The sequence below is a fragment of the Phaseolus vulgaris genome, chromosome 2 (assembly GCF_051622355.1).
Source record: "Phaseolus vulgaris cultivar YP4 chromosome 2, ASM5162235v1, whole genome shotgun sequence".
Classification (NCBI taxonomy): Eukaryota; Viridiplantae; Streptophyta; class Magnoliopsida; order Fabales; family Fabaceae; genus Phaseolus; species Phaseolus vulgaris.
The window spans coordinates 44,995,823-45,016,042 of NC_143499.1; the positions used below are offsets into that span (position 1 = coordinate 44,995,823).

Genomic DNA, 20,220 nt, shown 5'->3' on the forward strand with positions numbered 1-20,220 from the left:
AACCTCCTAATGTGGTTCACCAACGAAAATCCATTAAGGTAATATAAATAACACAAATTACAAGAATCAGGTACGTCATTATCTACAGTACTCTGACAATCGAGTGACAACACCCTGACTGACTTGATCATCAGAGTGTCTTCTGCAAGTACCACCACAGCCTGTTGAAAGTGATAACGACCGACCTGTTGGAGATCCTACATCGACTAGAGATGAGGACATTTCATTGTATATAAGTGAGTTCAAACTTTACCTTATGAGCCAGTTTTATGAGTTGAGTTAGATTTAAAGCTCACTTCTTAACATGGTATCAGAGTCACTTTACAAATAACTATAATTAAATAACCCAAAACCATTTACAATCCATACTTATGTATAACATAATCAAAGTTGTGCCTAGTAGTTTTAGAATGTACACTATAAAAATATTAAAATTCATCTTTAAAATTTGAAAGTATTAAATAACTTATGAAAAATGATTGCATATAGAAACAATGAATTTTAAAAAATATTTTACTTGTCGATTGTACTAAAGTGTTATGAAATTTACAAAGTACAATTTCGGCACGTGCACTCACAAAAAATATAATATTTATATAAATAGGTTAAGGATATTAATAATAAATAATTAATTTATTCTTCGATAGTTAGAGGTATATTTTGCTTATCTGATCTGAATCTCTTTCTAATTCATAGTCACGTGCACTCATAGTCTTTGATTTATTTATTACATTACAGTTCAAAACAAACATGAATAAATTACAGACATTGACACTGAAAAGGAACCTACAATATGTGAAACACCTTCAAGTTATGTTGTGTTGCCACCACACCCTATTCTATCAAAGCAGGCACATTATCTTCGATATCTCAATCAATAATTTAATGGCAATCAAAGAACAAATTCATGAGATTGAAAACTTGTGGGGAAAAATTGTAATTAAATTTTGCCACTTCTACCAAATTGGAAGGCACAAGTTACTGACTGTTTTAGTACTTTCTAATTCATGAACATTTTAAAAAGAATCCAATCATTCCTTCTCCTTAAGACCATCCAAGAAGAGCAAGAAATATTTGAACAATATTGCCAGTGATAATGGCCTTCAATAATTTTTCCTTCTGAGGTGTGTATGGTGGGTACCTTATGGATGAATCTCCATCAAAACTTCTATAGAGAACTGGCTTCCTATGGCTGAAACTATCAAAAGAGAATTTTCCATGGTAACAACCCATTCCACTCTCTTCAACTCCTCCAAAAGGCAAACCACGAGTTGCAACCTGCAAGCATAGATAACACATTTAAGTGCATGTATAAACTAGATTAAATTTCAAGTTTTGATTTCATTTCATCATTATATGTGCACTGGATTTTTATGTTTTCATTTCATTCTACAGAAAAGTTAGGTTGTGAAGTCTCAAGCATCTTAAGTTATGGGTTCAATTTCATTTAGTGCTGAATTATAGACTCAAGCTTCTAAGAACAACCATGTCTTGTCTTGAAATTCTTGGATTTCAAGTGGTAATTCTCCGATGTATTTATCTTGAGCTAATCTCAAGTAGCATGTTCTCCATTTCTATTTCTTTTCCATATTTTCTACTTTCTTTGATTGCAATTTTATTCTACTTGTTCTAATGCTTTTAAATTCTCACCATTAACTCTTTGTAATTCAGTCCACATGATTCTTATGTTTTTGTTATGTTCTTGTGTTATTGAATCTATGAATCTAAGCTTGACATGAGTCACTTCATGTTTTAAGACAAAAATGAGATTCAACTCTGACCTTGCAAAATATTGAAACTTAGGAAAGCTTCCAATGCATGTTCATCCTCTATTATAAATACAACTGTATAACTGTATAACTCTAAGAAACTTAATAATTAGTACTCTGAAAAAACACTTCAATTTTGACATTTATTTGTAAGATTCATATCACAACTGCATGAGTTACTTCCTCTGATAAAATTAATGACTATTTGTTCTAGAATGCTAAAACCAATGGTTTTTCTTCAATTATTGATTCAAGTCCACTTATATCAGCCCACAACCGAAAATTTTCTCAAGCTAAATTGAACAATTCTATGTATGGCAATGAAAGATGTCAAATAAAAGACACAACTTTTCTTTGTCCTTTTATATATGGAGAACTATAAGGAAACAATTGATTTATTAAAAAAATATGATGATAATTAAAAAATATTATGATAGCAAACAATATCATGTGTAAATTTTAGGAAGAGAATAAGTACATGGATGACAGCGTCATTGATGAGCATCCCTCCTGAAGATATCTTATCCACATAATCCTTCTTCAGCTGCTCATTGTTTGTGAAGAGATATGCAGCAAGAGGTTTTGGCCTTGATTTGATTATACTGTAGCAATCTTCTATGTTGTCTACCTGCAAAAATATAACATTCTATGCTAAGTATGAAGAAACATATGAAGTCCTTCCATTATAAAATTTTGTAAGAGTTAACTTGGTTGGAAACAACATTGATATGCAAAAGGGAGTAAGGAAGATTGATAGTACACGGTAACATAGTGATTTTATGCTAGGAAGGTAAAATAATTCTGGAAAAAACAATTGAAGACTGAGTTAAGTTAGAATCATCTTTTCAATATACTCTCACTCGCACATAATACAAGAAAAGAAAAAAAGAGATGCAAGTTTAACAACCAGTTGGGATCTATATCAGTTGTAAAGGGAACAGGAAACTGGTAAACAAAACCAGTACGGTTTTGAAAGAGTTCGAATCAAACAATGGCCACTAACAGCAGGAAAAGGAAAAAAAAAAGTCATAAATGAGATGGAACATGTTTTTGCTGCATCAAGGATAGTTACTGAACTGTTAGTATGATTAATCTCATATTAAAAAGGAAATGTAACTTATCCAACAGGTCTGTTAATCACTTACAAAAGGATTCAATAAAATTACCAACTTAGACAAAAACTATAAAAATATCTAATTTTTTAAATCGGTTGAATAAAATACAAGCTTTAAGGATTATATAATATTAATTTAGATATAAAGATAACAAAACTACTAACTAGTGTTTATAAAATACATCTCAATATGAATAAATTCAATTAATTGTTTAAGGCCACTTAAACTTTGAATAAGAACATTGATTCATTGAAAAACATAATCTAACAATGTGAGTGATTGATGAAAATCTCTTTGCTATAGGTTTTAAGAGATGGAGTGTCAAATACATCAGTGTAGATCTGTTGTCTCTTTTTTACATTTTTTAAACTTCCCTACTAATATTATAATTATTACTTTACTCTTTAAAAAATTAATAAATATTTTTTTTATGCGATTAATATAGAAAAAATATTATGTTTTAAGATGTCAGTCGAGTAGTTGATTTCATACAAAAATTAATGAATATTTTATGAAATATGTATTGTATTACTTAAACTTAAATATATTTTCAATTTAAAAAATTTGTTTATTTTAAGATGTCAGTCGAGTAGTTGATTTCATACAAAAATTAATGAATATTTTATGAAATATGTATTGTATTACTTAAACTTAAATATATTTTCAATTTAAAAAATTTGTTTATTTTAACCTATGAAATATACACTACAAGAAAATTATGAAATAGAAATCAATTTTTAGAGACTAAAATAATTAGTTAAAAATAGTAACTAAATTAGAGACCATTTTATAAACTAAAAAAAATTGGTTTCTAAATTAGTTTTTATTATTGTTAAATAGTTTCTAAATTAGTATCTAATTAGCAACCAAGGTTTTTACTACCAAATTTAAAAATATTTGGTACCAACTTGTGTTTTAATTTAAAACCAAATTGACAAGAGCATTTTATTTAGGATAGCTTATTAAAATCATATGCTCTACATGTGCATTTGTTCCGAGTAACCTCTTAGGCAACATGTCAATTTCGCGTAGTCATGTAGAAAGATACTTGAAAAGACATGACGGTTGAGAGGTTTTCCACTTAGAAACAATGGGACAATAGAGAGTTTCAATAGAAGCTTCCAGAAGTAATACTAATGAAGCCTTTTCGCCTAGCCAACTTGAGGTTGGGGCCAATGTACCATAGTGGATAAGTCAAACATCTAAAAGCCAAACAACTCTTTTTGAAAGCCTTTTCACCTAGCTCGACTCAAGAGTAGGGAGTTGTGTACCGTTAGTTAGTCTAATCCCCTATTAAAAAGGAATGTAACTTATCTAATGGGCTGGTTATAGGGTTTGCTAACATAGGGAATCAATAAAACTATCCAGAATCTTAGGTGAAAATCACAAAAATATTTACTTGTGGTACTTGAATCGATTGAGAGAAATTCAAACTTTAAGGATTAGATGATATTAGTTAAGATCCAAAGGATAACATAGCAACTAACTAGAGTTTATTAAATATACCCCTCACTATGAACAAATCACTCAATTCTTAATGTTCTGGTTTGTGGTTTTGAACCAAAACACTTACCAAGAACTATGAACCATGAACCATGATCCTTGTCAACATGTCTCAAAATGTACTTTTTAATAGTGATCTAGTACTCTTTAATAGTGATCTAGTACTCACTGTGATTATTGGCATTATTGGCCCAAATATTTCCTCCTGCATTACCAAAGCATCTTCAGGAACATCCAATATGATAGTTGGGGAAATTTTTCTGCAATATAAAGGAAGAAAGAACTGATGTTATGATATATTTTTTTTTTATCAACCAAGAATAAAAGTATATTAAAAATGACTTCAAAATAAAAGTATATTAAAAATGACTTCAGGTATCCCAACCCTTATATAATATCCAAGAGCCACATAAAAATCAAAGGTAATCATGACCGCAAAACCAATTCATAGATATTGTATAAGTAATATTCCAATCTTAATAATTAAAAAGGGAATGCAACTCACAGTTTCTTCTCATCCCTCTGACCTCCTAAAACAATTTTGCCAGATACCTTATCCTCATCCAAGAGCTTCACAAGTCGTGCGAACTGGTTAGGAGACACAATCCGCGACATGTCTTTTGATTCCAATGGATCTTTCCCAAAAAACTGTTCCAATTCTTCTTTTAAGGCACTTATCTGTCGAGTGTAAATTCATCAAGAGTAATATATTTTAACAGTGCACAGAATTTTGTATTTTTAAGGCAACCTTACCAGCTTTGGAGCAAACTCTTTTCTTGTGATGATATAATCAACAGAAATGCATGCTTGTCCACTATTGCATGCCCACTTGCTAGCTATTATCCTCCTAGCAGTAACCTGAAAATGCAATGATTACTATGCATGAAAATATGTTAATCGATGTGTAAATCAAGAGATCCTTCGAAGATGTTACTTGTAAGTTGACATCCGATTCAACAACAGCAGGACACTTTCCTCCAAGTTCCAGAATCACCGGTGTTAGGTGCTTTGCAGCTGCAGCCATGACAATGCGGCCAATTCTAGCACTACCTGCAAAAAGCGGGTTGATTATGCATGGAACTTATAGCGAAGCAGGCCTGCTAAATGAGCTATATACATTTGACTTGTTAATTATAGAATGAAAATTTCAACTGTGTTGACTCAAATTTCTGGACACAACTTATAATAAGTACGTGTTAATAGGATCAGTCATTTATATGAAACAGCTTTAATCAGATCCAAATTTCAGGCATCTTAAAATGAATCTCTTTGTTGTAGAATATGAACAAAATATTAGAAGACAAGTTACCTGTATAAAGTATCTTATCCCACTTCTGCTCCAGGAGTGCAGTTGTTTCAGGAACAGCCCCTTCAACAACTCTTATGGCAGAGTTGTCTAAATATTGTTCGATCAAATTTGCAAGCAGCGATGATGTTGCTGGAGAAATTTCTGATGGTTTTAGGACCACTGTGTTACCCGCAGAAATGGCTCCTATGACTGGATCCATTGATAACACTAAAGATAGGAAGTAAGCACATATCAATGGAAAGAATAGGACTTAGAAAAGAAGCCAAGTCAACAAATGAGAGTAAGCATCACCCTCCAAAAAAAAATACTGAAGACTCAATATCATTAGACACGAAAAGTCATGATAGATGAATACCAAAAGATTATGGTGATATTGAGAAGAATGCACAAGTATCACAGACTTGGCTCTAATTTATTGAAATTTTAAGCAAGTGGCCAAATTCATTTACAGAAAACAGATAGAATTTTAGAGCTTGAAATAACTGGTGAAATTTGAATTTTGACAGAAAGAAAAGTGTGCAAAAGGTTTGTATTTACAGTTACACATCCAAAAGAAGTCCTCCACAGAGTGATGAAAACAATTGAAACGAAGAAAAGCTGTTCTCCATTATGACCAAACATTGTATAGATATGTGAATTGAATGAAAAGGGAACATCTACATACAGAAAGGAAAGTTCCATGTCGAGATAACCAACACAACCCCCAGTGGTTCTGGCACAATCTCTGCTGATGATGGAAATGTTGTGATGGAAGTACTCACCTAAAAGGGTAAAAGAAATTGGTTGTTAATTAATTTAACTATGTTGGAACTTATTGTTCGTCTTGCAATTTACCCTCTCAGGCTTCATCCAGTGTTTCAGCTCTGTAAGTGCTTCATTACATGAGGATTTTGCCTGGGTAACCTGCATTAAGAAACACTTACATCAAATCTGATGTGACCATGATGATAGTGAGGCTGACAAGACTACTGGACAAATTGAAACATTAAATGGCAACATGACAAAAGGGAATGGAGAAAAAGCAAATTGAAAGAATTCCATAAACTAATGCATAAAAGAAGCAAGAAATTGAAGACCTCGGTTATAAATGCTTCAAATGGAGGTTTAGCAAGGTCCTTATAAAGAGCTTCAGTGATTTCCTTCTCTTTCTCTTCTAACATCTTACTAATGGCCTCCAACTGGGAAACCCTCCATTCATAGCTCTTTGTCCTGCCTGAATCAAAGCACTTTCTGAGATCTCTGACAAGCAAATTAGCCTTCTCTCCATCAAATATCGGCTTCTCTTCTAATTCTGGCAACACTGATAGAGTTGCAGAACATCTTCACAAGATTAACCATACATATACATGCAACCAAACCACATAAAAAGAACATCATAATTGAGCAAATACAATTACAACACCTCATGACCAAAAAAGGTGGAGGGAGAGAGAGGGCTTACAACATTGAAGAGAAAACAACAGAACGGGAGTGAAAATGGACATGCTTGTGGAAGCACTTTCTGGTTAAATGGCCTCCAAAGGCTCTTGAACTAACTGGGTTACTGTTAATATGAAGAACTAGGATAAGAAGCACACTAATAATGATGAAATTGCAGTGCCTTTTTTTTCCAACTTATTTAGCCATTCTATTATTCCTTTGGGTGATTATACTTCCCATCAAGTTGCATTGACCATCTTTGTTTTCATATCCCAAAATAAATAAAAATTAAATGAACAATCACTGGCTTAATGAATACAAACGGTAGAAGAAAATAAAACATGTACCTAGCAGCAAGGAAGTGCCCAAGGCAGAGACTTTCCATGGTGCGACAAGAAGCAGAAAAATCTTCGGTACTGATGTCTAAAACTAAAAATAAAAAATCTGCATTAACTTGCATTTACATGTATATATATAAGCATAACTAGAGTGAGTTCTCAGCCATGGAAAAATTCGAAGATAATGTTGCATACATTTAATGACTAGGTACTGATCATGTACAGCTTGACAAAGACATGGCCAAAATCCAAAATTGAAAGAAACGTTTTAGTAGTGAGAAAAAAATCTTGTGTAGAAAAGTAATGTTTGATAATGGAATGGATAGGATTTTATGTGGTACGAGAACCCACATGAATCTCTTGAATCCTAACCGTTCCATGAAGCATGCATGATGCATCTCCTTTGCCACAGTCCCTGGATCAAAGGCAGTAAAATGAGTGAAGAAGGATCAAGGGTGACACATACCTGCACACAAATCCAAAAGTTTGTGTACTGTGTTAGTTGAAGACGAAAGGTGAGAATCACGAAATAGAACAGTGTCATTGTATTTGTGTACCTTTTTCACGCACGATTAAAATGGGGCAACATTATAATTTTTGATATTTTTTATTATTAATTATGTTTTTAATCTTGAACTTTAAGATAAATTAGTTATTGTCCCTCAAAATACAAAGAATTACTTTAATCCCTCGTATTTGAAAAACGCATTTTTACTTTTTGAAATGTTTGATTATAATAATTAATAGAGTTGAATAGATTTGTAAAGTTGAGTCTGGTTTTGTACCTTCCATGATAAGTGTTCCACTTATGTTTCTCAGCGATTAAAGTATTGAATGAAGTCATTCATATGATATTTTTGGAGAGTTCCATTGGATAAAAGAAGATTATATTTATCCATTAACTTGTAAATCTACTATTTCAACTTTTATCCTAAATAGTTGTGTTATTATTTATTAATAGAAAGTTATGTGGTTCTCCACTACTATAGATGACAACCCTGTTATCAGATACAAAGATTTTTGTGTTCTCCACACCGTTGTAAAGTATTAAACAGTATCATCCATTCAAAAAGTGTACTAATTCAGAATGCTGACTTAATTTGAACACTCTTCTTGTAGTGCCCATTAAGGTGTTCATTGGTGAGGCTTCTAGAGTCGGGAACCAGAAACCTTAGATTTTGGAAATGTAGCATACTACTACTTCTTGTAAATAAAAAAAGTAGAAGTAGAAATTAGATGTAAGAATAATAATCACTAAAAAAATATATCAGTATTATTTAAAGATTTTTATCTACAAATCTAAAAATTACTAAAAATTACTAGTAAATTTAACCTTATCTATAAATATTACTTATTATCTATAAATATTACTTATTGTACTTAATTCTAGATAAACTCAGCATTATCTACATATTATAATATTTAATAACATTAATAATATTTAATAATATTAATAATATTATTAATATTTAATAGTATTAATAATATTTAATGATATTTAATAGTATTAATAATATAATAATATTCATAATATTTAATAATATTAATAATGTTATTATTCTAAATAATAATATGAACCATAGTAAATATATGAATAATATTAATAATGTTTATATTATTAATTATATTAATATTGATAATTATACTAATAAATATAATAATAATCATAATATAAAACAATACTTGACTTATGTAATGATTAAAGTATTTTTTTGTCATCCAAAGGACTTGGTTTTGAGTCTCACCTACCACAATTTATGTCTAGCATATATAATAATTTTCAATAATAATCCTAAAAATAGCATAAATAATATTTGTAAATAATAATTGAAAATAAAAAAAGAATTCAAATAATAATTAAAATTTAAAAATAAAATATGTTTAATTTTCTATGAATTTATCCACGGACTGGAGTTGATGGGTAACTCCTGTTTTCGTTACCCAGAAAACACTGTTTGTAGGTAAATTATCTACGCCTACATTACATATGGATTTTATTCCGTGGATAATCTACAGGTAATGTTGATTTACTTACGACTGTTACATTTGAAATTCTTCTGTAGATAAATTGATTTTTCTTGTAGTGAATTAGAATTAATAGATATGAAATTGTTTATACCTAAAATAGACTTATAACCTAAAGATACTTTTTATGTAGTTGTCAAATTTTGAGTGTTGACTACATGAAATGATAAAGTCAACACATTTGAAATGAGACCATATATAATATTTAAGCAATAAAATTGTAGAAGCAAACTCAAAAACGAAAAACACAAAAATATATTTGTAGAAATGTAAGTATCAAAATATACACATATAAATGAAACAATATTACTTTTATTACTTTTCAGCACATGATATTATTGAATCAACAAATTTGAAATAAGGTAACAAAGGATCAATAAGAGCAAATTAGTAATCATAAAATTTATGAACTAATACATAACGAAATTGACAAAAACTTGTAATAAGTAGCAAATATAAAAAAAAATCAATATAAGTGACAAAATATAATAGAACCAACAAACAATAAATAAGTGTTTTCCTTTAGCTATCATAATTTGAATTTTGAGCAATATGAAATTATAATGTCAATACGTTTGAATTATTACAACAGATAACTTAAATGTAAAATTGATAGAAAAAAAAAACTTACAGATCAAAGTAACTCCAAATAACATAAATTACAAAGAGTATAATATATGAAATATAGGACACTATTTGTATTTTTCATACATGTTGTGTTACCACTTAGAAAAAAAAAAATAGTGAGTAAAGTATCGTTTAAAAAAAGAAAATAAAACATGTTAATAGAAAACAATATATAATAGAAGATTTTGATAAGATATTATATTTATTGTAATGCATAAGTAAAACTATAATTAAAAACATTATATGAGCCTGCAAATTCAAGTAATAAGCATATAGTAAAAAAACAAAATAGAAAACTTGAATGCTCATTGGCAAAAACATAACATAAATTAGAATCTTAAATAATTTAGAAATTTTAATTATTTCAGATTTTTATTTAAGTAAAACATTATACAACTTAGATTTTATATTGATTTAGTATTTTGAAAAAGTTACCAATTTTATTTATGTTAGATTTTTATTTAAATAGAAATAAAGTAATTTAGAATTTGTATTTATTTAAGATTTTAAAAAACTTATAAATTTTATTTAGTTTAGATTTTTATAAGAGTAGAACATAAAATGATTTAGGATTTTTTTTTATTTAGGATTTTGAATAATTTAAAACTATACTTATTTCATACTTTCATTTAAGTAATACATTAAATAAGTTTAAATATTCATTTATTAATATTTTTAATAATTTAGGAGTTTTATTCTAGATAATTTATTTAAATAGGATATTAAATAATTTAGGTATTGTATTTTTAAAAAAAATTGGAATAATTTAGAAATTTTATTTATTACAGATTTTTATTAAGTAGGACGTTAATTGATTTAAGATTTCTATTCATATAAAAATTTGAATAATTAAATAATTTTATTTATTTTGAATATTTATTTAAGTAGCACATTAAATAATTTAAGATTTGTATTTATTTAAATTTTTAAAAAATTAGAGATTTTATTTATTTTATACTTTTATGTAAATAGGAAATAAAGTAATTTAGGATTTGTATTTGTTTAGAATTTTGAAAAGTTAAAAAAATTTATTTATTTTATATTTTTAGTTAAGTAAGACATAAATTAATTTAGGATTTGTGTTTATTTAAAATTTGGAATGATTTAGAGATATTATTTATTTTAGGGTTCATTTAAGTAGGACATTTAATAATTTAGAATTTATATTTATTAGGATTTGAATAATTTAGGAATTTATTTATTTCAGATTTTTAATTAAGTGAGATATTAAATCATTTAAGATTTGTATTTATTTAGGATTTTGAATAATTTAAAGGTTATCTTTAATTTATATTTTTATTTAAGTAAGATATTAAATAATTTAGGGTTGATATTTAATTAATATTTTGAAAAATTTAAGAATTTTATTTATTTTAGATATTTATTTAGTTATGACATTAAATAATTTAGAATTTATATCTATTTAGAAATTTGAATAATTTAAGATTTTTTTTTCATATTTTTATTTATGTAAGACGTTAAATAATTTAGGATTTGTATTTATTTATGATTTTGAATAATTTATTATTTTTATATTTTTATTTTTCAAAAAATTTAGTATGATCTCAATTTTTTTGTTTTTATTTTAATTTTTTATTAGTGTGTGATATTAAATAATTTAGGATATGGATTTACTTATAATTTTGAATAATCTATTTTTTATATTTTATTTTTGTTCATGTAGAACATTAAATAATTTTGATTTATATTTATTTAATATTTTAAATAATTTAAGAATTATTAGTTTTAGATGTTTATTTAAGTAGAAAATTAAATAATTTAGAGTTTGTATTTATTTAGGATTTTGAATAATTTATAATTTTTATTTATTTCAGATTTGTATTTATGTAGAATTTTAATTAATTTAGAGTTTTGTATTTATTTAGAATTTTGAGTTATTTAGGATTTTTTTTTATTTCAGATTTTTACTTAAGTAAAATATTAAAAAACTTAGGCATTGTATTTATTTAAAAATTTGAATAGTCTAAAACTTTATTTATTTATTTAAATAAGAAAATAAATAATTCAGAATTTGTATTTGTTTAATCTTTTAACTAATTCAAGTATTTTAGTAATCAAGAAACAATTAGGTATTGTTTAGAAACTAGATTGCTGCTTCAAACAATATACAGTAAAGGAAATTGACATCATTCAAGTTATAGCATTCTAGTTGTTGGATTATGCTTAAGTTAAAAAAATTGAAGAAACTATATGAAACAACTTTTGTAAATTAATTAATGTATTAAAATTTAATAAATTCATTACACCTATATTTTATCAGTAAAAATTTGTGCAATGATAACTATATACCCTTCACACACTACAATTAAAGTTAATCAAATGTCAGTTTTGAAAGTTTTAGTGATTGTGCTTTATATGTCCAAACAACAACAATAAAGTATAGCACATTTACATTAACAAAAGTGATGAAATGTTACATGGGAAAATGAAGTTTAAGATGAATCAACTCACTAGTTTTGAAAAATTATGTAAATGTGTATTTCTGTTAATTAAATTAAGGCTTACATTTCTGGTAGCATCTCCAACTCTATTGTTTGCTAAGGGAAATGATAGAGTAATTATAAACTAATTTAGCATCCAAGCATAGCATTTAGAAAAAGAAAGATGCTCTCAAATGTCACCTTCTATTGGAAAGGGATGAAAACATAATTCTCTACTCTCCTACAATATTTTCCTACATATCTTTACCATTTTGTCACGCTCTTCAATCTCTACCTTTCTAGCTTCAATTTCCAACTCACAAGCTTCCGTCCATCTACCAACTTCTTCTTCTGCTGCTTTCATTTCCATAAAAACTCCTTTACCTTTTGGCAAGTTAGACAGAAACCAAGGTTAGTAAGAAAAACAGTTCTTATTAGGAAAATGTTATTTCGTGTGCTGATGAAGCATGTGATTACATTTTGAGCCAAAATTCTCTTTGTATCTTTTAACTCCTTAGTGTAGAGTTTGTTTTCTACAATTTCCTTGGCTTGTTTTTCTGTGAGACTTTAGAGGCGTTGTGTCTGACCTGGCATGAGTTTCATGATAAATAATTCAAATAGCCTAATCAATATATAAACCAAGAGAGAAAAAATTACTCATTTTTTATCAAGCACGGTCAAAAAAATGAGACATCAATGAAAAGGTTTTGAATGAAACTTTAATTTTACTATTTTTTTCTTGCAAATCATGCAGTATCAGGAGAAACTCCATATCACTGTGACAAAAAAATATAATTTCAATATAATACCAGATGGAAAAGTACCTATATTCTTCCAAAGATCTCCTCAATTAAGTGACTTCAAGACGTACATTCTTGATCATCCATTCCACGATTTAAGTCTTGGAAAATGACCATAAATGTCAAAATGCTTTTTTGAATGAAAGAAAGAGCTGATTATTCCAGTTATTAGGAATTAAAGGTAATAAGACCTTACCACACTAACAACTCCCTCTTCACACTCACTGCTATCTGATTTAGCCCCAGAACTCTATGTTGATTGTTCATTGTTCCCTGAATTGTTTTGGAAAAGTAGAGTATGATTAAAAAAATTGTACCAATATAGTATCAGCTTAAGAGTGCACCACGTTGGAGTTTTTTATTTCTTCTTTTGGTAACTTTATAAGTGATTTTAGTTTGTATATTCTTTTGAAAAAATTTCTAGAGCTGACACGTGCAAGAACTTACCGAGGAAGTAGTTTCTATGTTACTGAGGAAGTAGTTTCTATGTGTACTATAAATAGATGTTGTTGATGTCTTAATAATTTGATCACAATAATGAATTGCAGAATTGAAGAAGGGAAACATTTTATGACTTCAGTTTCTGCCTCAGTTTTATCTGCCAGATACTATTTACCCAAAGAAATTTGCTCACCATGTTAAATCCTTTTTCAAGAATATGGATAACTTACTTTTGACGAGATGGATATTGCATTTTGTAATAAAATAAATTCCTCTTTTTCCACATTATTTTAATTTTTTGTTTCTCTAACTAATGTTGTAATAAGAACATTGATTGGTTATCTAAATACATACACATATACATAGAAATGGTGTTGAAATGAGCTTGTCAATGGAAGTAACCAAAAATACAGTATCAGGTGCAAGCAACCAAAATTGTTGACACATCGAAAATAGGCATTCAATCAAAATAATGTAAAATGTAGAACTGATAGGAATTTAGACATAAATGTAGATCCAACGAGAAGTATTATTTGATCACTCATTCATGAGATCTTTAAGTTCAGAACTGCATATTTTCCTTCAACCGTAGTTTGTAACCTTATGGGATGACTCTGTAACAATCAAGAAAGACAACATATACACTGAAATATTAGTAAAACACATAAAACTCAAATAGAGCCCACGGCATTCTCATTATTTTCATGACCAAGTACATATGGAGCCCAGGATTGCACATGTGTGTGTGAGCATTCAGAAATCTAGCTTGCAAACAACATAATTGTTATTTTACATTGAACAAATATGCGAATCTATAGACTCATAAGTCGTATCATAATGAATATATTCAAAATCTCAAAACTCAAGATGGGAAGGAAGGGCAGTTTTGTTTTGTCGGAGAGGGACAAAAGACTTAACAAAGATCTAAACTGTACCAAGGGATCATGTTGTATGGGCACCATGGGTCCTTGACGCCCATATTCCGAAGACCAGAAACCAGAAAACGAACAAGATTGCCCAATAACGTGCAGGTCCATACTTGATTCTGGTAAGCACAAACTGCAAAATAAAAGTGCAGTTATGTATATGCCACTAAGATCAACCATGTATTGTATTTTTAAGCACAAGAAAAGAGTACAACCATAAATACTAGTCAATTAAGTGAGAGAACCTCAAGACTTTAACGTACTTTATCCTACTCAATGTGAGGTAGTCCTTTCCGTGGCCCAACCCTCAACAAGGGCACTAATTGTTGGGACTTAAACAAAAGAGGAGAATTCAATCCAAAAGACTAGTCCGTTAGATGGGAGAACCTCAAAGCTCAAGTACCACGTCAATTAATTTATCCTACTCAATGTTGAACTCCAAAGATTATGCCATAATAATTTGGAAATTATTCATTCAACTATTCAATGGTCTATGATAATTGTGAACTTAATCAGTCAGGATCTTCATTTATATTTCAATTGTTTTTAAAATCATTGTTGTGTTTATTTTGGTACAAGGCCACACGTATCTTCATAAAAGACAATCCTACTCGAGTAGGATAAAAACATAGTCAAGTTTGAATCCATCCAAACATAACCAAATCTGAAAAAATCTTCTTAGGGGAGCAAAAGGAAGGGACACAAAGTACTTACAAAGCGGAAGAAAACCACCACTGCTAAAGCACATACCCCTCCAAGTAAGATATGAAGACCACTTCTAGCAGTTTTCTGCACAACAAACACAGGCTCATTATGCTTCTAACCAAATCAATAGGGAAGAACAAATATACAGACCACACAAACAAGTGTAACAAAAGGAAAAAAAAGAAGCAATGAAGTTGTTTGATCACTTTATCCATTCAAAATGGTTCCTCTCTTGAAGTAACCATGAGTAGACCACCAAAGCACCCTAAAAAGTACAAGCATTACATTTGAACCACACAAACTGAAGAATAGAAAAAAAAACACCCTCATAAGATTTTAGTGTCTATATATTTACCAGTTTTTATAGTTAAGAAACTACAAGTGGCATACTCTATACTTAACCATCAAAAAATGTTCTAGCCTGCACACACCCAGTGCAGTGTAATGCTAAAAACAATTGTTTAAAAGGAAAATATCCACCTTGATATGCAAATACAAGTGACATAGCTAGATGTGCAACACCACGCATATCAAGAAAAAGTGACACGAGGCCCATGAAATTGCAATAAGTGATTTGTATTAATCTTGCTAGCATAGAGAATGCGAGCCAGGGAGCGGGGATGCAAGAGAACTCTGCATAAGAATCCAAACTCCAACTCACCTATCATAATTGGCTAACAGAAATATACAATCAAGTATGTAGGAATAAAAGGGATTGTTTTTCTTTTATTCAAATCTAGCCAAAAATGAAAGTCCTAGTATAGAGAGACCATGAATAATAGAATAAAAGAAGCTAATGGTGAGTTGAGCAAAGCAGAAAGATGAAACTGGACAGGAAAGTCCTCTAAGGTAAAAACATCCCCCACCCAAATGTTCTCTACCAAAAGTTAATCCAGTACCATCAGGCAAACTGAAAAAAACTAGTTGTTTAAATAAAGTATAATATCACCTAGGAAATAAATCTTCAAAAACTGAAGTTGACATGATTCAAGGGTTTATATGCCACCAATTCTAATCTAAATCATACTTTCGAATTACAAATATTAAACAGACTACTAGATATCAAAAGGACTGAATGTAAATGAATCATGTAACAACCATAAAAATGACCACTTCACAGTGTACAACACATTGATAAATGACCATTCAATTTTAATAATTAAAAAACATATTTCTATTGCCCCAAATTGCATTTTACCTGACACCATTGTTTGCACACGCATAAGTGAGATTCTCAAAGATAATTCTTAAGGGTGTTTTTAGATGGAGGGTAAGACTGAGTAGACTTAACCATTGTGTGGGAGTGTGTGGAAACGGGGAGGAAAAAGAAGGATTATCATGTAGAAAAGGTATTACTTGACTTGAGACCTCATCCTTTTTCACTCCTTTCCACTTTTCTTTTCCTTTTTATCAACTGCTCCCTTCTCCTCCCAACTCCCAAATATAACCTAAAAATCTTCAAAACTGCCCCTTATAACAGACCAAGGAAGTGCTGACTAAACTACAGGAAGCAGAGAACAGACCACAAAGCTTTCCATCATTCATCTCGATGGCTCAGCTTCAGATCTATATATTAGACATTGGCCATAAGACCTTTTCCTTTACCAGTATTAAATGCAGGCATATAGGTGATCATTACACAGAATACCAGACTAAATGTTAACTCAGTGGTCAACCTAAAGTCCATTAGTAATTTGCTGTCCCATATAATTCCCATCATTCTTCCCAGTCATGATCCAGTTATTGACTTTCCACAATGTATTTTTTACTAAAGAAGACTGGTAGAATATTGAATAAGGATGAAAGCAGCTTCTGTTAAAAAAAGTTAGCATTTGGTCTAGCAGATGAAGAAACACGTGAGCAAAAGGTGGCCCAACAGATTATGTAGAGAAATGAATTGATAGCGAGCCAAACTATTATATTTGCTTCATGTATGAGTAACTAATTAAGCCTGCCTCAATGTATGCATCACTGTCACAACCTCTTCAAAGTTTAAGCCTACTATTTTGTAAATTCATAAGTTGAAAGTAAACCAAAAGTAGTTGCATACAATCATGTACAGGAACATTCAGGCAAAGAAAAGGAAAACAAGAACTTATCATTCAAATATATTAGCAAGTTCGGGTACTTATTCAAATTGCTAATTTTAAATACCTTTCCAACACGAGGGGCTATAAGCCATGCAAGGGTGATGGTAAGCAGCCCCGTAGCAAGCAGGATACCTGTACCCTCCACGGCCCATTTAGTTGCAGTATTCTGTACAGGGACAACATCTTCAGTAACAATGCTCAAAGGCTGCTCAGAAGCAACCTGTGAAAGTGTGTCCACATTGCTAACGTTGTTATTGGTACTGCTATTATGAGGACAAAACCATAGTGCAATCTCACTTAGCCGTTGCCTCCGAATAGCAGCCACTGCATCAGGATCCACACCAGCATTTGCACGAGCTTGTGCGAGACCAGGATCACCACTAGCAGTTCTTTCCCTCAATACTTCATACTCCTTCAAAGCTCCAACAACCTTATTGAAGTCAGAAACTCTGATATTATTTGCTATATGTCCACATATTTCACAAATGGTAGATCCATGGTTGACAAACCACTTGAGTGCACAAGCATAATGTACTAAAGCAAGATCGTTTTTACAAGAACATCCCAGTTCAATTAGTTTATCTTGATGAGACAAACCAAGTTCCAAATCGCTTTTACAAATGAAAACCTCCCCATCGGGGCTTACAAATTCCACCATCCCTGTATTGTTTTCAATGTTTCTGTTAAGAGACATATTTCTGGGAATTCCATTGCCATCACACCCTACTTCCCCCTTGCTTTTACACAATTCTGAACCCGGGGTGATGCCCAGAAATTCTAGCGCCGCATCTGCCCTTTTATCAGATTCAGTACATTGGCACACACGACAAGTTTCCAAGCCTTCCTTGTCCAGACTAATTCGAGCATGAGATTCTAAATCCCCATTCTCAAGAGTCGAGGAACCATCATCACTGACTTCTTCCTTTGTTCTTGCTAAATCATTTTCTCTGCCCATCTGATCAGTCTTCAGACTCAAAGACACAAATTGGCCTTTCAGATTATTAGACCATTCTTCTACTTCAATAAGATTAACTTAATTCAGTTCACAAACCCTTCTCCTGCACTGAGAACCATCGTCAACAAAAAAACTAGCATTCCAACACACAAAAACAACAACCATTCGCAGTTTTAACTTCAATTGTAAACCAGAGGCCCTCAGCAGAAAACAACGGAACGAGATTGGACTAGATATTCTCCGGAAGAATACAGAAATTTCAACGCTGCAAATCCAGTTCTTTTGTAACCTGAAACGCGTATATGTATGTTAATTGCAAATTAATGTCCAAACCACTAGTTGAATTATAAAAAATAAACAAATAAAAAAAATATGAAGAGCGAAGCAGTCAAAAATTCCAAGGGAAATTAAAAATTCAAGACTTTATGTACCCCAAAGGCCTAGATTTTCTTATTGAGCGAATATCATAGAATAAATCTGAAGAATAAACTATAACTAGCATACAACTGAGAATGTGATAATGAAGCGGTGGAGGCGGCACCCACAATTAAAGAAGCAACATTAAGAAAACCCAATTGTTTGATTTTATAAGGGCATCAGTGAAATCCCTTACTAACGATGAAAATTGAATAAAAAATGGAAGATTCAGGTGACAGTAGTGAAGAACTTACCCAGAGAGAATTGATTTGAGTTGAGTGCGTTAGAGGGTCTTGTCTTGTCTTGTGAGTTTCATTCACTCATTCACTCACTCCTCACTTACTGTTACCACTCTTCTCTTCTCTTCTCTTCTCTTCTTGTTTATGTATCTTTTGCTCGCATCGTTTCTTTCTTTCTTTCTTTCTCTTTCACAATACAGTTCAATAATACATTCTCACCGTTTTCAGCTCTTACACTGCATACATACATACATACATGTACGTACATACATACATACCAATTGCGTCTGCCCACTCTTCTCCATTTGTAGCCCTTTCCTTACAAAACATCAATACCATCACGCATCTATCTAATAAAAGCACATTTTTTTATTTCCATTTCGGTGTGTTACCGTTCTCCTTGTATTCCTCAAATCTTCCTTAACATTAATGTTTTTTTTTTTCTATATTACATTGTCATTTTAGTTTTTTTTCCCCTTTTCTTACAGTAATTTTTACTAGAGTTAACAACCCTGTTCTTTTTTACAACAATTTATTAATGAGAATTTTTACTTTGATTTTCACCTTTGTCAGTTCAATCAGTGAGGTTAAAATGCTGCCAACATTACTAATCTCTGGCTTATTGAATTATTGGAAGGTACTTAGGAGAAAAAACACTAAAGAGAAATTTAGACAATATGAAAGAAGCGATGTAATTTAACTCGTAATTTAAGGGCTTGAATATGAAATAATTCAGTGAGTATTTTTAGTATTTTTAAATAAAGGGTCATTTATGTTTATTCCACATTAAAAAAATTATTATTTTTCTTTAAAAATAATTTCTCATTTGAATTAAATTCTAATTGTTTTGGAAAGTTGAAACAAATTGTAAAGTTTTTAAAGGTATCATTTATACTATTATATAAAAGTGATACAATTGTTTTATAGTTAGTTTTTGAGTCATTAGAAAATTTTACTTTTTCATTATTTGATGAAATGTACAAGTATACAATCTTTCTAAGTGAAAATAATTATTTAATTCCTTAACTAAAAAACTGTATAACTCCTTTATTTTTATCCTTATTTATATTTTATTTTTAAAATTATATTTTTTACATATAG

The 20,220-nt window shown here is 30.1% G+C and overlaps 2 protein-coding genes and 1 long non-coding RNA gene across 6 annotated transcripts; all 3 read right to left on the reverse strand.

The window, feature by feature from the left end:
• Positions 1-913: 913 nt before the first annotated feature.
• LOC137812507 (aldehyde dehydrogenase family 3 member I1, chloroplastic) lies at positions 914-7,994 on the reverse strand. 4 transcript variants are annotated; one of them, XM_068614513.2, is made up of 13 exons: positions 7,920-7,994; positions 7,463-7,544; positions 7,138-7,239; positions 6,773-7,016; positions 6,531-6,599; positions 6,361-6,457; positions 5,697-5,903; positions 5,322-5,437; positions 5,141-5,245; positions 4,893-5,065; positions 4,557-4,647; positions 2,248-2,397; positions 914-1,278 (listed from the first exon to the last, which is right to left on the reverse strand). In XM_068614513.2, exons 2-13 carry the CDS (start codon positions 7,498-7,500, stop codon positions 1,045-1,047), a joined length of 1,626 nt encoding a protein of 541 aa, XP_068470614.1. In that variant the 5' UTR covers positions 7,501-7,544; positions 7,920-7,994; the 3' UTR covers positions 914-1,044. The 4 variants fall into 4 exon arrangements, with proteins under 4 accessions (XP_068470614.1, XP_068470613.1, XP_068470611.1 ...); XM_068614512.2 differs by lacking the exon at positions 7,920-7,994 and adding an exon at positions 7,649-7,855; XM_068614510.2 differs by lacking the exon at positions 7,920-7,994 and having other exon boundaries at positions 7,463-7,631.
• A 4,492-nt stretch (positions 7,995-12,486) lies between these two features.
• On the reverse strand, positions 12,487-13,642 carry LOC150029189 (uncharacterized). The gene is made up of 4 exons (XR_016518822.1): positions 13,543-13,642; positions 13,371-13,447; positions 13,024-13,133; positions 12,487-12,930 (listed from the first exon to the last, which is right to left on the reverse strand). It is a non-coding gene; the product is annotated as an uncharacterized LOC150029189 (long non-coding RNA).
• Positions 13,643-14,452: 810 nt separating this feature from the next.
• On the reverse strand, positions 14,453-19,532 carry LOC137812508 (RING/FYVE/PHD zinc finger superfamily protein). Its single transcript, XM_068614515.2, has 4 exons — positions 19,135-19,532; positions 17,573-18,752; positions 15,428-15,502; positions 14,453-14,846 (listed from the first exon to the last, which is right to left on the reverse strand). The coding sequence occupies exons 2-4, from the start codon at positions 18,461-18,463 to the stop codon at positions 14,730-14,732; spliced, it is 1,083 nt and encodes a 360-aa protein (XP_068470616.1). The 5' UTR covers positions 18,464-18,752; positions 19,135-19,532; the 3' UTR covers positions 14,453-14,729.
• Between the last annotated feature and the right edge of the window lie 688 nt (positions 19,533-20,220).